Source organism: Drosophila suzukii, chromosome 4 (genome assembly GCF_043229965.1).
Source record: "Drosophila suzukii chromosome 4, CBGP_Dsuzu_IsoJpt1.0, whole genome shotgun sequence".
NCBI classification, from domain to species: domain Eukaryota; kingdom Metazoa; phylum Arthropoda; class Insecta; order Diptera; family Drosophilidae; genus Drosophila; species Drosophila suzukii.
The window spans coordinates 783,789-795,944 of NC_092083.1; the positions used below are offsets into that span (position 1 = coordinate 783,789).

A 12,156-nucleotide genomic window follows, 5' to 3' on the forward strand; every position below is an offset into this window, starting at 1 on the left:
TTTGGTATGTCCTAGTCGTATCCGGTGTATGAGTATTTGTGTTTTCCTATTGGTGTTTGGGGGTAACTGACAGATGGATTGCGGTGAGGTCTGTAGAATTTGTTTGTACCAAGGCGATACATTGTTGTAAATGTCAGCTTGTTTTGATTGTATTGTACCTATTAAATAATCAATAAGTACTGCTAATTTGACGTTTTTTCAATGACGCGTTACTGTGCACCATTTAATTGGTTATATCATCACCCCGTTCCCAATCCGGCTTCCACTCCCACAGGGCCCATGTTGGCATGTTGTTCATCGGAGCTGAACTGCAGATGGCGCTGAAAAGATGGCGAAGCATCTCCGAAACAATAAGGAAGCATTAAACTACTACTTTACATAACTAAAAAACATCCGTTAAACATTGTATAATTTCATACCCGTTACTCGTAGAATAAAAGGGTATACAAGATTCGTCGGAAAGTATGTAACAGGCAGAAGGAAGCGTTTCCGACCCCATAAAGTATATATATTCTTGATCAGGATCACTAGCCGAGTTGATCTAGCCATGTCCGTCTGTCCGGATAAACGCTGAGGTCTCGGAAACTATAAGAGTTAGACTACTGCGATTTGGCTTGCAGATTCCTGAGCTTCTTACGCAGCGCAAGTTTGTTTCAGCAGCGTGCCACGCCCACTCTAACGCCCACAAACCGTCCAAACCTGTGACGCCCACAATTTTCATGTTAGACAAAAAATGTTAACTGAAATGTATTGGTCTCGTCAATACCTATCGATTGATTCAAAAAAAATGTTGCCACGCCCACTTTAACGCTTAAATCTGTGTACCGCCGGTAGGTGGCGCATTTTAATCTCGCTTTTCTGCTTGCATATCTCCATTTCCCTTTGGTCCGACTTTTTCTTCCATAAGAAATACACTTGGTCCCGATGGAATTCCTGTTTGCGTGCTTAGATGTAGTGCAGAGGCCTTATGCAAGCCCTTTCTCAAATTGTTTACCTTATCTTTAGAATCTTCACAATTTCCCCGTATGCTCGTATCGTTCCCCGTATCGTTTGTAATTCCTCTCCACAAAATGGAAGCAAACAATTATAGAGGTATATTTAAATTGTCAGCGATCCCAAAGGTTAGTTAGGTTAACCCGGACGGCCCGGATTAGTTAAGAGGTTTTTATATTCACAAGGATCGAGGTGTTTTCCGAGTGTGTTTGCGTGTGATCCAGCCAGACAATGGCCTGTGAGGATTCCCACTAACAGTCTGCAGTCTTTCCGTGGTAGATGCAGTACATAGTGGCTGAGTTTATTTTTGCGCTCTTTGCACATAATTCTTGAGATTCGGCAAGTCTTAGTATTCCTTCACCTGCTTTTTGCTCGCGTGTCCGTCTGTTTCTCCAGGGCGCTTTGTAGCGTTCGCAGAGAAATATGCACGTTCTCCGTTCTGTCGTGCGTCAGCTCTATGCCCTCCTTTGCAAGAACGTCAGCTGTCTCGTTGCCACCGTTGCCCTGGTGGCTGGGAAACCCAATAGATCCGCACTGACTTTGTCGTGCTGAGGCTATCTAGTGCCTCCCTGCTCGCCATTACATTTTTGGAACTGACCGTTGACGACTGCATGGATCTTATCGCCGCTTGGCTGTTCACGAACAAGTTGACCACATCATGTGGTCGGTTTATATTTTGAGCCACTTCTGCCGCTTTTCTTATGGCAAAGACTTCTGTCTAGAAAATGCTGCAGTCGCTGGGTAGCTTATAAGACAACCCGTTATGCAGACCAATGCCTGCCGCTGAGTTCTCACCATAAGCTTTGTGTAAGTCGTCTTTTTAGTGCCGTGCCACCACACTAAGGCTCCATACAGCAGAGTCGGACGCACCACCGAGATGAAGATCCAGTGCATCAGAGTAGGTGACAGACCCCATGTGCTGCTAAGCATCTTCTTGGATGCATATAGCGCCTTTTTTCTGGCCTTTTTCACCCTTTCCGCTACATTGGGTCTCCATGCCAGCTTGCAGTCCAGTACTGTGCCGAGGTATTTGACCTGTGTTTTCGGGGTCAGTCTGGTTGCGCCAATTTTCGGGGGTGTTCATTTCGGTACCTTGTATCTCATAGTAAAAAGAATGAGGTCCGTCTTGTCCGCATTGATACTGAGTCCCACCTTTTCCGCCCACTCACATATTTCCCTGAGTGTTATTTCCTTATGGAGCTGAGGGTCGATGGACAGACTCCCGTAATAATTATGCCTTTGTCGTCCGCATAGGTTGTTTTTTTTTGTGCTGTCCTCTCTAGTCTCTTAATTAGATCGTCGACCACCAAATTCCATAGGAGAGGCGAGAGGACCCCATGTTGTGCTGTGCCTCTGTGTGCCCCCCACTCTGAAAGTACCCGCCTGCAGCTAAGCAGGTTTCTTATCTAGAGGCTTATTTCGGGATACGTGTTGGTCGCTTCTAGGCGATCCATTATAGCTTCCGTTTTGACATTGTTGAATGCTCCGGATATATCTACGAGTACTCCAAGCGCATATTACTACTAGAGAGTGTAGTGCCGTTTCCACAGATTTCCTTTTGGTGTAGGTGTGTTGGTTGAATGACATGAGTCTCCCTACATTATTCCTGATGTGTAGATCCAGCAGATTTTCCAGTGTTTTGAGTATGAAAGGGGTAAGGCTTATCGGCCTAATCCTTAGGGCTTGCGTGACTGCACATTCCCGCTTTTGGGAGGAAGACAATCCGAGAGGTCGTCCATTGGATTGGGATAGAGCCCGTGCTTAGACATGCCGAGTATATTTGATATAGCCATGGGGTGATCCTTTCCTTGGTCACCTGTAACATGGCTGGAAATATTCCATCTAGTCCTGGTGCCTTTTAGCCCGCAAAGGAGTCTATAGCCCAGTTGATTTTCCTAGGTTTTATTAGATCGTTGCTAAGTCCTGATGCGAGCTGGCGTCTAGGACATCCTGTGAAGTGCGATTGCATATGTGCTTCACTGCCCTCAGTCCACTGTCCGTCGTCGCATTTTAGCTGACTCTGTATTCCACCATGGTGGCTTGGTCTTCTTCCTTGTTCTTGACGACGGGCATGAAACGTGATACGCATCCACTAGTTCCTTGGTCTAGGATCTCTAGGGCCGTTTCTATGTCTTTCACGGATTTTACTACGCCCGGCCTAGTCGCGAGCTTCGAGGTAACTGTCCTTGTAAACTTTTCCCAGTTCGTGTTCCAGGGGTTTCTATAGACAGTTACCTTTGGAGTACTTTTAAAATTATACCTTAACTGAATACCTATGGTCTAAGAAGGAAGGTGTTTTTAGGACTCTCCATTCTGTACTCTGTCCCTATACAAGCGTTATATCCAGCACGTTTGACGAGGTAGGACCCACGAAGATGTGTTTGCTTTATATAAGTTAGTAGATAAAATAAAGTCTAAGAGTGACTCACCTCTGTCGTTGATGTCGGAGCTTCCCGACACGCTGTGGAGTGCATTGGCATCTGCACCAATGAGGAGTTGGTCATCCTTCGAGCCGAATTCCACCAAGCTGCTCAGTTTGTCTGGTGTCGCTGGTCAGTCGTGGCCATGTAGCAGGAGGCTACCAAAAGGCGCTGCTCCACGCTTTCTATCATCACAGTAGTCAAGTCATCAGAGCTGTAATGAGGCATAAGGTTAGCATGGATACCCTTCCGCACAAGTACGGCGCTTCTGTTCCTGCTTACCGTTGATGAGTAGAATGTATTGTAGTTTGAGGACCTTAGTCCGGCCACGATATTGCCCGAGGCAATCCATGGAACCAAGCCAATCAGGGCAATTAGGAGCTCCGCCGACGCGAGTCTGCTTTTATGGAGATTGAGCTGCAGCACCCTCAGTGTCATGGGTGGCTGGCTCCGCTCGACGGGTTGGCTATAACAGTCAGGTGCCTGCAGGATGTGTGCGCTTTTGTCGTCGGAGTGGCGCTTCTTAAGACGCAGGTATACACTACCCATGCCCCACGCCATCTTCCCGTATCTTGGGTACAGCAGATCCTCCGCCTCCTTGTTGATTTGGAGAACCATACTTTGGCCCCCCTCGTTGGGTAGTGGGGTGGCCATGCACAGAATCTTCCAATTTGCCGTTGGGACGTCTGGGTTCTGCCGTTGAAGCAGCTTTAGCGCCCGATCCCCTTGGATTGCGATGAGGAAGAGCACTTTCGCTTTCGGTATGGATGGGATGGTTTGTCCACTACCTCTAGCTTGGTCCCCTCCCACAACGCCTCCAGTTGGCAGTCCGTTTGCGTAAGCCAATTCCTGGTCGGATCGTCGTTGCACTTCAGTATTTTGACACCTTTAACCACCCTGCACCACCGAATGAGGGCATGGGTGCTGTGGGTGTCTCTTCCATCCGTTCAAGGAGAGACTCAACGACTCGCGCATGGACGATCTTCCGCTTTGTCCTGGAGCCTACTCGTGATCTTATGGGCTGCCTTGTATTGCGCCTTAGCCTTCATCCCCTCGCTGGTTTGCTTCGGCCCTTCCCTACGCGGGTATGGCATCTTTCGTCTTCGTGTAGCACGCTTCAGGGGCTCGACCGCTGGCGACACGCAAAGAGGATTGCTCCTCCACGTGCCCGCCGATGGAAGCAGTCGTACTCGACGTTTGGGCTGACATCCCAGCTTTGATTTTTTCCTTCTCACCGTCCATACTGCTTCGTTTTTCAGGGGATCCACCCACATGCGTTTTATGCCTACCGGCAGGGACCTTCAACCATGGCCACTGATTCAAGGGGTTGAACTAGTCGCCTTAGTTAGACACTACACTACCTCGGGCAGGACAAGCGACATTGCATTACCATGCTCGGGGTAATGCAGTGACCATTTCCCAGCCGGCACCCTCGTGGAGGGTTCAGCTGGAGGATTTTCGCTAGCCAGCGATCCCAAAGTTCTTTAAAAAAAATACTCCTTATTCTCAGCATTTCTGTAGGTTAGTAATATCTCCGTGTCAACACGGGTTTATAAAACGTTGATCAACAACCACTAACCTTTTTATACCCGTTAATCGTAGAGTAAAAGAGTATACTAGATTCTTTGGAAAGTATGTAACAGGTAGAAGGAAGCGTTTCTGACCCCATAAAATACATATATTCTTGATCAAGATCACTAGCCGAGTCGATCTAGCCATGTCCGTCTGTTCGTTCGTATGAAGAGATTTCGGAAACTACAAAAGCTAGACAGTTGGGACTTGGCATGTAGATTCCTGAGCTTCTTGCGCAGCGCAAGTTTGTTTCATTAGTGTGCCACGCCCTCTCTAACGCCCACAAACCGCCCAAACCGGTGGCTTCTACAGTTTTAATGCTAGAATAATAGTTTTAACTGAAATGTTCTATTCTCATCTATACCTATCGATTGACCTAAAAAAAGTTTGCCACTCACACTTTAACGCTCGCAAACCACCCACAAACTTCAAAAAATAAATAAATACTCAGAGGGGACCAAACAGTTCTAACTTGTAAAATTATCGTGGCGTCACTATTCCATTTTCACTACGCTTGCCTCAATGGAAATCTCATTCTTGATCGTATTGCTTATATTAATTTAAATATTCATTTGTCGCTGAAAACATTCCACATGTTAGCGTTAATAATAAAATAGTTTAGCGTTGATTTCCATATTGTTCGGAGCAACTGAAGACGTGCAAATCTTATCCCTTCGGCTACGGATTTCTTATGCCAATCAGCTGTTCGCTTGAAGCAATTTAAAAAATCAATTTTGAAAATCTAGCTACGTTGCCTCTGAATATAGTCCAGGGTATAACGTTATTTTAAGATTTCAGATTTTAATTTTTGAAGCCTAGTAGTAACACCGACGAAACCAGCAAGCTAGCCATAGGAGTGAGAAAGAGGCGAATGCGTGGCTAACGCTTTTTGTCGGGTCTGTTTTTCAGCGCAGTACTCAGGTGAGCTAAGGAAATACCAGAAAAAATACCTGATTTAGCGAGTGAATTTCGATGAACGCCTTTAGGCGGTGCCCAAAGAATAAGAAATTTAATCTTTGGCGGTGTTCGTGCTAAAGCGGGGTGGAATTGAAAAATTAAAAATGGAAGGAAAGCCCCAAAAACGCCTAAAGGAGGTCAGTGCAGATGAAAAGGGACGCCTGATCCAAGCTGTTGCCCATTGTTGTGGGTTTTCACCGACAGAAAGTAATAGTGTGGGATTTTGCCGAGTGGGATTTTGCTCGATCTCCGACGAGCTCTCCATTGAGGAACCACAGGATTCCACCTTCACCAGCTACTTGGCAGCTAAAGTGGAGATGGAGGACGCGATGGCTTCTATAGGGAGGAGGAAAAAAAGGCTCCCGCTAAAGGACAGCTGTAGTAGCCATGCCAGGACCCTGGGCGATTTCTTCCAGCATTAGCGGAACAACCCCGTTTCCAATCCGGCCCCCACCTCCTCAAGGTCCAATATGCCTATTGGGACTCGGAGCTAAACTGCAGATGGCGCGGGAAAGATGGCAAAGCATTCGTGGGACGAAAAGGAAGCTTTAATTACATTAATACAACCGTTCATTGCACATTCCACTTATTAATATTTTAATTTCTTTATGTATTTATGATTTGTTTTTCGTTTGTCAACAAACTCAGCGGCTTGACAGTAAGACCATGCTGCATGCATTGCCGCTAAACTGTGACAACTTTGGTCACTCTATAAAGAACACGACTTTTCAACTAGTGCAACTCTTAGCCGATCTGAGTACTGGGCTTAGGCCAAACAGCGTCTGCGTGGCTGCGTATGAAGAAGGAAATAAGGAATCTACCAAGAGTCACAGTTTTCATAATTTTATTAATTATATTCGAAACAGCTGGGGTTTTTGAAGCTCCGATTACCACAGAGGGCATCCACCATATATCATCCGATAAGAGCTAATCTGAACAGCTGTGGCTAATCATAACATACCTGGTGCTTCGGCGATTTACATTTTTATATATTCCTTGTCATCATTGTTTACGTTTTCGTAGTGAATGTTAAAGTTTTCACTGTCAAGAAAATTGAATTCAGAATTTGACCGAAAAAAGACTATCTGTTCAACGGATGGTAGATGGGATTTAAGTCGTCTAAGTACATTTGAATTATATGTCTCAATATGTAATAATTTTGCTTATATATATAATGGGGAGGTTAAACTTCCTTCCTCTCTCCGCGCCCCTGTCATGACATATAATATCTGTGCACCAATAGGAAAAAATACCAAAGAATTCCTATAAACACCGGACAACCGAGACCCTACTTTTACTCACCTCCTGTTGCCGACGAAAACCGTGAGCTAAAGAGGAGATAGAGAAGCCCAGGTTCTTGACAGTAAGACCATGCTACATGCTTTGCGGCTGAATTTTGAAAACTTCGGTCACACTACAAAGAATATGATTTATCGACTAGTGAAATTCTTAGCCGATCTGAGTACAAGGCTTTAACCAATAACCATATAACTACATAAATAAACCATAGTGTAAACAAGCTTTCACAAACGTAAAAATTTTTGATTCCAATTCAAATTTTTCTATTCTTTACCAAAATGTTTTCCGTTTTTAAAGCATATATTTTAGCATTTCCTGAAGGATGCAAAGCTAATTTAAATTTACAAACGAAGTTGTTTGGCTGCAACTAAAAATGCATTCAAAATCTTTAAGTTAACAAAATAGAAATGTGTATGGTGTTAAGGAGCTATAGGATAAAAGAAATGAGTAATAACCTTTTTCCACAGAGATCCATCCACCATCTACCTTGCATGCATTTTTATCGCGGAAGGCACTATTTAGCGACTTCAAGAAGATGAAAACGATCGTCCGGATCGCGGAAGTCACTCCCGTCATAGAGGTGGAGAAACTTTGATGGAAACACCGATGCATCGATCTTTTAAAATATTTTAGAAACGTCGATGTTTCTTGGCGACAATCGATGTTTTTGTCACATCACCAAGTTCAGAGAAATGGTGCGGAAGGTATATAAGCGATAAATGTGTTTATAAATTAAGTTATTTACTGTACTAACATATTTTTCCATTGAGGCCACGATCGCCTTAGAAACTTTACACGCCAGGATGAAAAAACGATTCGGACATTATGAACCGGGCACGGTGCCCCGCATCGCAAACCTTATTGATCCTCGCTTCAAAAACGACCGATTTTAATCACCCAACAATGCTGAGCAAGCGGCAAAAGCTTTGTAGTAGGAACTTCATAGTATAATCGAGAAATCTCGAATGGAAAATCCACACAACTACCAGTTGATCCCGGTCCGTACAAGGTTTTTTCATTCTTTAAGCCTAGTACTCAGATCGACGAAAACCGCGAGCTAACCATAGGAGTGAGCGAGAGGCAAATACTCGGCTAACGCTTTTCGTCGGGTCTGTTTTTCAGCGCGGTACTCAGATGAGCTAAGGAAATACCAGAAAAAATACCAGATTTCTCAAGTGAATTTACGATGAACGCCGTTAGCCGCGGCCTAAAGAATAAGAAATTTAATCTTTGGCGGTGTTTGTGCAAAGGCGATGTGGAAACTAAAAATTAAAAATGGAAGGAAAACCCCAAAATCGGATACAGGAGGTCAGTGCAGATGAAATAGGACGCCAAATCTAAACTGTTGCCATTTATTGTCGGATTTCACCGACAGGCAGCAATACCACAAAAGGGGACCATTCGCAGAATAGTTGAGGTGCTGGAGGAGATCCGCTAGGGAATCCCCGTGTGAAGAAACATGTCCAGTGGGACTTCGCTCCCTACATGGACATCGTGCCGGGCGCGTCCTCGCAAAGAAAGTAAGATCTGGCCGAAAGGATTTGGTTACGTTGTACTAATAGAAGTATATTTTTAGCAGAACCACCAACTAGCTAATTGGCAGCTTATGCGGAGCTGGAGGACGCGCTGGCTTCTATAGGGAGGAGGAAAATAGGGCGCCCGCTAAGGATCAGTTGGGGAAGCCATAGCCAGCCATTGGCAGGATGCTGGGCGACTTTCTGCAGCATCAGCGGATCAACCCCGCTCCCAATTCCTTAAGGTCCACTATGCCCATTGGGTCTCGGAGCTGGACTGCGGTGGCGCGGGAAAGATGGCGAAGCATCCGTGGGACGAGAAAGAAGCTTTAAACTACTAATTTACATAAATAAAAACATTTGTGGAACACTCCATTTACCTTTATTTAAATTTCTTTGTGTACCAGCAGACTCCTCCTTCTTAAATTTCTCCAATTGATTTCTTTTCCGTTTGGCAACAAGCCCATCCGCTTAACAGTAAGACCATGCTACATGCATTGCGGGTGAACTTGGAAAACTTCGGTCACACTACAAAGAATACGATTTTTCGACTAGTAAAACTCTTAGCCGATCTGAGTACTAGGCTTTAGCCTAGTACTCAGATCGGCTTGTAATGTGACCGAAGTTTTTAAAGTTCACCCACAAAGCATGTAGCATGGTCTTATTGTCAAGCAGCTTAAAATTAAAATAATTGGAATGTTCAACGAATGTTTTTGTTTATGTAAATTTGTAGTTTAAAGCTTCCTTCTCGTCCCACGAATGGACCGCAGTCCAGCTTCGAGTCTCAATGGGCATATTGGACCTTGAGGAAGTAGGAGCCGCATTGGGAAGGGGGTTGATCCGCTGATGCTGCTGAAAGTCGCCCAGCATCCTGGAAATGGCTGGCTATGGTTTCTCCAACTGTTCCTTAGCGGGCGCCCTATTTTCCTCCTCCCTATAGAAGCCAGCGCGTCCTCCAGTTCCTCTTAAGCTGCCAAGTAGCTGGTGGTGGTGGTATCCGCAGTCCTAATGAAGTACAACGCAACCAAATTCTTTTGGCCAGATCTTACTTTCTTTGCGAGGACACGCCCGGCAGGATGTCCATGTAGGGAGCGAAGTCCCACTCGGATATCCTCCAGCACTGCAACTATTCTGCGGATTCGCCTTGTTGTGGTATTGCTTCCTGTCGGTAACATCCCACAATGATAGACAACAGCTATGATTAGGCGTCCTTTTTCATTTGCACTGACCTCCTGCAGTCGACTTTGGGGTTTTCCTTCCATTTCTAATTTATACTTTCCACACCGCCTTTGCACGAACACCGCCAAAGATTAAATTTCTTATTCTTAAGCCCGCGGCTAAAGGCGTTCATCGAAATTCACTCGCTAAATCTGGTATTTTTTCTGGTATTTGCTTAGCTCATCTGAGTACTGCGCTGAAAAACAGACCCGACGAAAAGCGTTAGCCTCCTATTTACCTCTCGCTCACTCCTATGTTTAGCTCGCCGTTTTCGTTGGTATAAGTACTAGGCTTTTGATTCTAAATTAAAAGGAGATAAATTCACCGCGAGCCGACGCTGTGATCCGACTATCCGAAAATATGCAACCCAATGCACTGTTTGAAAATGAATTTTGATTAGGTTATTTTCAAAAAAGTTAAAGTTCATGTTCATTAACAAAATAGAAAATATATTTTCGTAACTAAGCTGTATATAATACTATAATATAAATATTATCTCTTAGAATACTGAAAATCTTTTTTTTTAAATTTGTATTCTGAATAAAGCCGTTGTTTTTTTTGTTTTAGTGTTATCAATAAAAGTCTTTCAATTGCGCTATATTAATTTACTAATTTATTTAAAAGCAAAAAAAAATTATTTTTTTTAAACATTGATGTCTTATAGAAGTTTTTTCGAAAACATCGATGATTCTCCACCATACAACAGGTAAATACGCGGCTTACGCTTTTTCGTCGGGTCTGTTTTTCAACGCGCTACTCAGCTGAGCTAAGGAAATACCAGAAAAAATACTAGATTTAGCTAGTGAAAATCGATGAACGCCGTTAGCCGCGGCCCAAAGAAAAGAAATTTAATCTGGCGGTGTTCGTGCAAAAGCGGTGTGGAATTTAAAAATTGAAAATGGAAGAAAAGCCCCCAAAAACGACTGCAGGTTGTCAGTGCAGTTAATAAATAACTCATATTCCAAGCTGTTGTATATTACTGTGGGACTTCGCCAACAGGGAAAATCCGCGGAATAGTTAAAGTGGTGGAGGGGGTCCACTAAAGAATCCTAGTGGGAAGTACATGCTGAATGGGACTTCGCTCTCTACATGAACATCCTGCCGGGCGTGTCCTCACAAAGAAAGTAAGTTCTCGACACAAAACTTTGGTTTAGATGTAGTAATAGAGAAAACGTTTTAGCAGAACCACCAGTAATACGATCTCCGTCGAGCTCGCCATTGGGGAAACACTAGACTCCACCACCACAAACTAGCTACTTGGCCGGAGATTGGCTTCTACAGGGTGGAAGAGGAAAGAACGCCCGCTTAGGGACAGCTGGAGGAGTCATTACCAGCCATTGACAGAATGCTGGGCGAATTCTGCAGCATCAACGGAACAACCCCGTTCTTGATCTGATCATGGTCCAATATGCCTATTGGGATTCGGAGTGGGCTGCGGATGACGCGGGTAAGATGGCGAAGCATCCGTGGGACGAGAAGGAAGCTCTAAGCTACTAATTTACGTAAATAGAAACATTCGTTAAGTATTCCATTTATGTTTATTTTTATTTCATTGTTGTGCACCAGCTGGATCTTTTTTAATTGCTCCAATCGATTTGTTTTTCGTTTGACGGTTGCGGGTAAACTTTGAAAACTTCTGTCACACTACAAACAACAAGTTTTATGGACTAGTAAAACTCTTAGCCGATCTGAGTACTAGGATTTAAAATGTGCCCCTTCGGCGACACTTCTCGAAGTCACTTAGGTGACGCTTCCAGAAGTATTTATGTCCAGCTCCGTTGACATGAGGAATTTACCAATAGCCAAACCTAAAAGAAAAAGAAACATAAATGGTTTTTTGATCAGGCAAAATAAAAGTAAACTTGAATGCATTACCTTTTATTATCAAATATGTGAAGAATCTTTGGATGCTGGATTTCACTGCAGTTACAGGCCAAGTAATGTCCACAGCTAGCTTGCCCGTAAATATCTTAAAATATTAAAATATCTTGTTGACATTTTAATATGTTATAAAATTAAACATATTTAGAAAAACAAAGCAATATTTGTAGACAAATCGCGAAACGAAATGACGCTCGGGTTAAAAATAATAGCGTGAGTCAAAAGGGAGACCCGGGGAATTTTCAGATATACAGGGGAATTTGTAAATTATCGCGGCCTCCTTTGATCGGGTGAACGTTGTT

The 12,156-nt window shown here is 44.0% G+C and overlaps 1 protein-coding gene and 1 long non-coding RNA gene across 5 annotated transcripts; one reads left to right on the plus strand and one right to left on the minus strand.

Moving 5' to 3' along the window:
- On the minus strand, positions 1–7,815 carry LOC118877270 (uncharacterized). Of its 2 annotated transcripts, none has more exons than XM_065867299.2 (4): positions 7,728–7,815; positions 3,696–5,727; positions 3,423–3,627; positions 1–320 (listed from the first exon to the last, which is right to left on the minus strand). In XM_065867299.2, exons 2-3 carry the CDS (start codon positions 4,065–4,067, stop codon positions 3,622–3,624), a joined length of 378 nt encoding a protein of 125 aa, XP_065723371.2. In that variant the 5' UTR covers positions 4,068–5,727; positions 7,728–7,815; the 3' UTR covers positions 1–320; positions 3,423–3,621. The 2 variants fall into 2 exon arrangements, with proteins under 2 accessions (XP_065723371.2, XP_036671076.2); XM_036815181.3 differs by having other exon boundaries at positions 7,697–7,813.
- Positions 7,414–9,263, plus strand: LOC136117204 (uncharacterized). 3 transcript variants are annotated; one of them, XR_010654585.2, is made up of 3 exons: positions 7,414–7,473; positions 7,709–8,761; positions 8,818–9,256. It is a non-coding gene; the product is annotated as an uncharacterized lncRNA (long non-coding RNA). The 3 variants fall into 3 exon arrangements; XR_011604517.1 differs by lacking the exon at positions 7,414–7,473 and having other exon boundaries at positions 7,684–8,549; positions 8,617–8,761; positions 8,818–9,263; XR_010654586.2 differs by lacking the exon at positions 7,414–7,473 and having other exon boundaries at positions 7,704–7,945; positions 8,012–8,761; positions 8,818–9,249.
- The last annotated feature ends 2,893 nt before the right edge of the window (positions 9,264–12,156 follow it).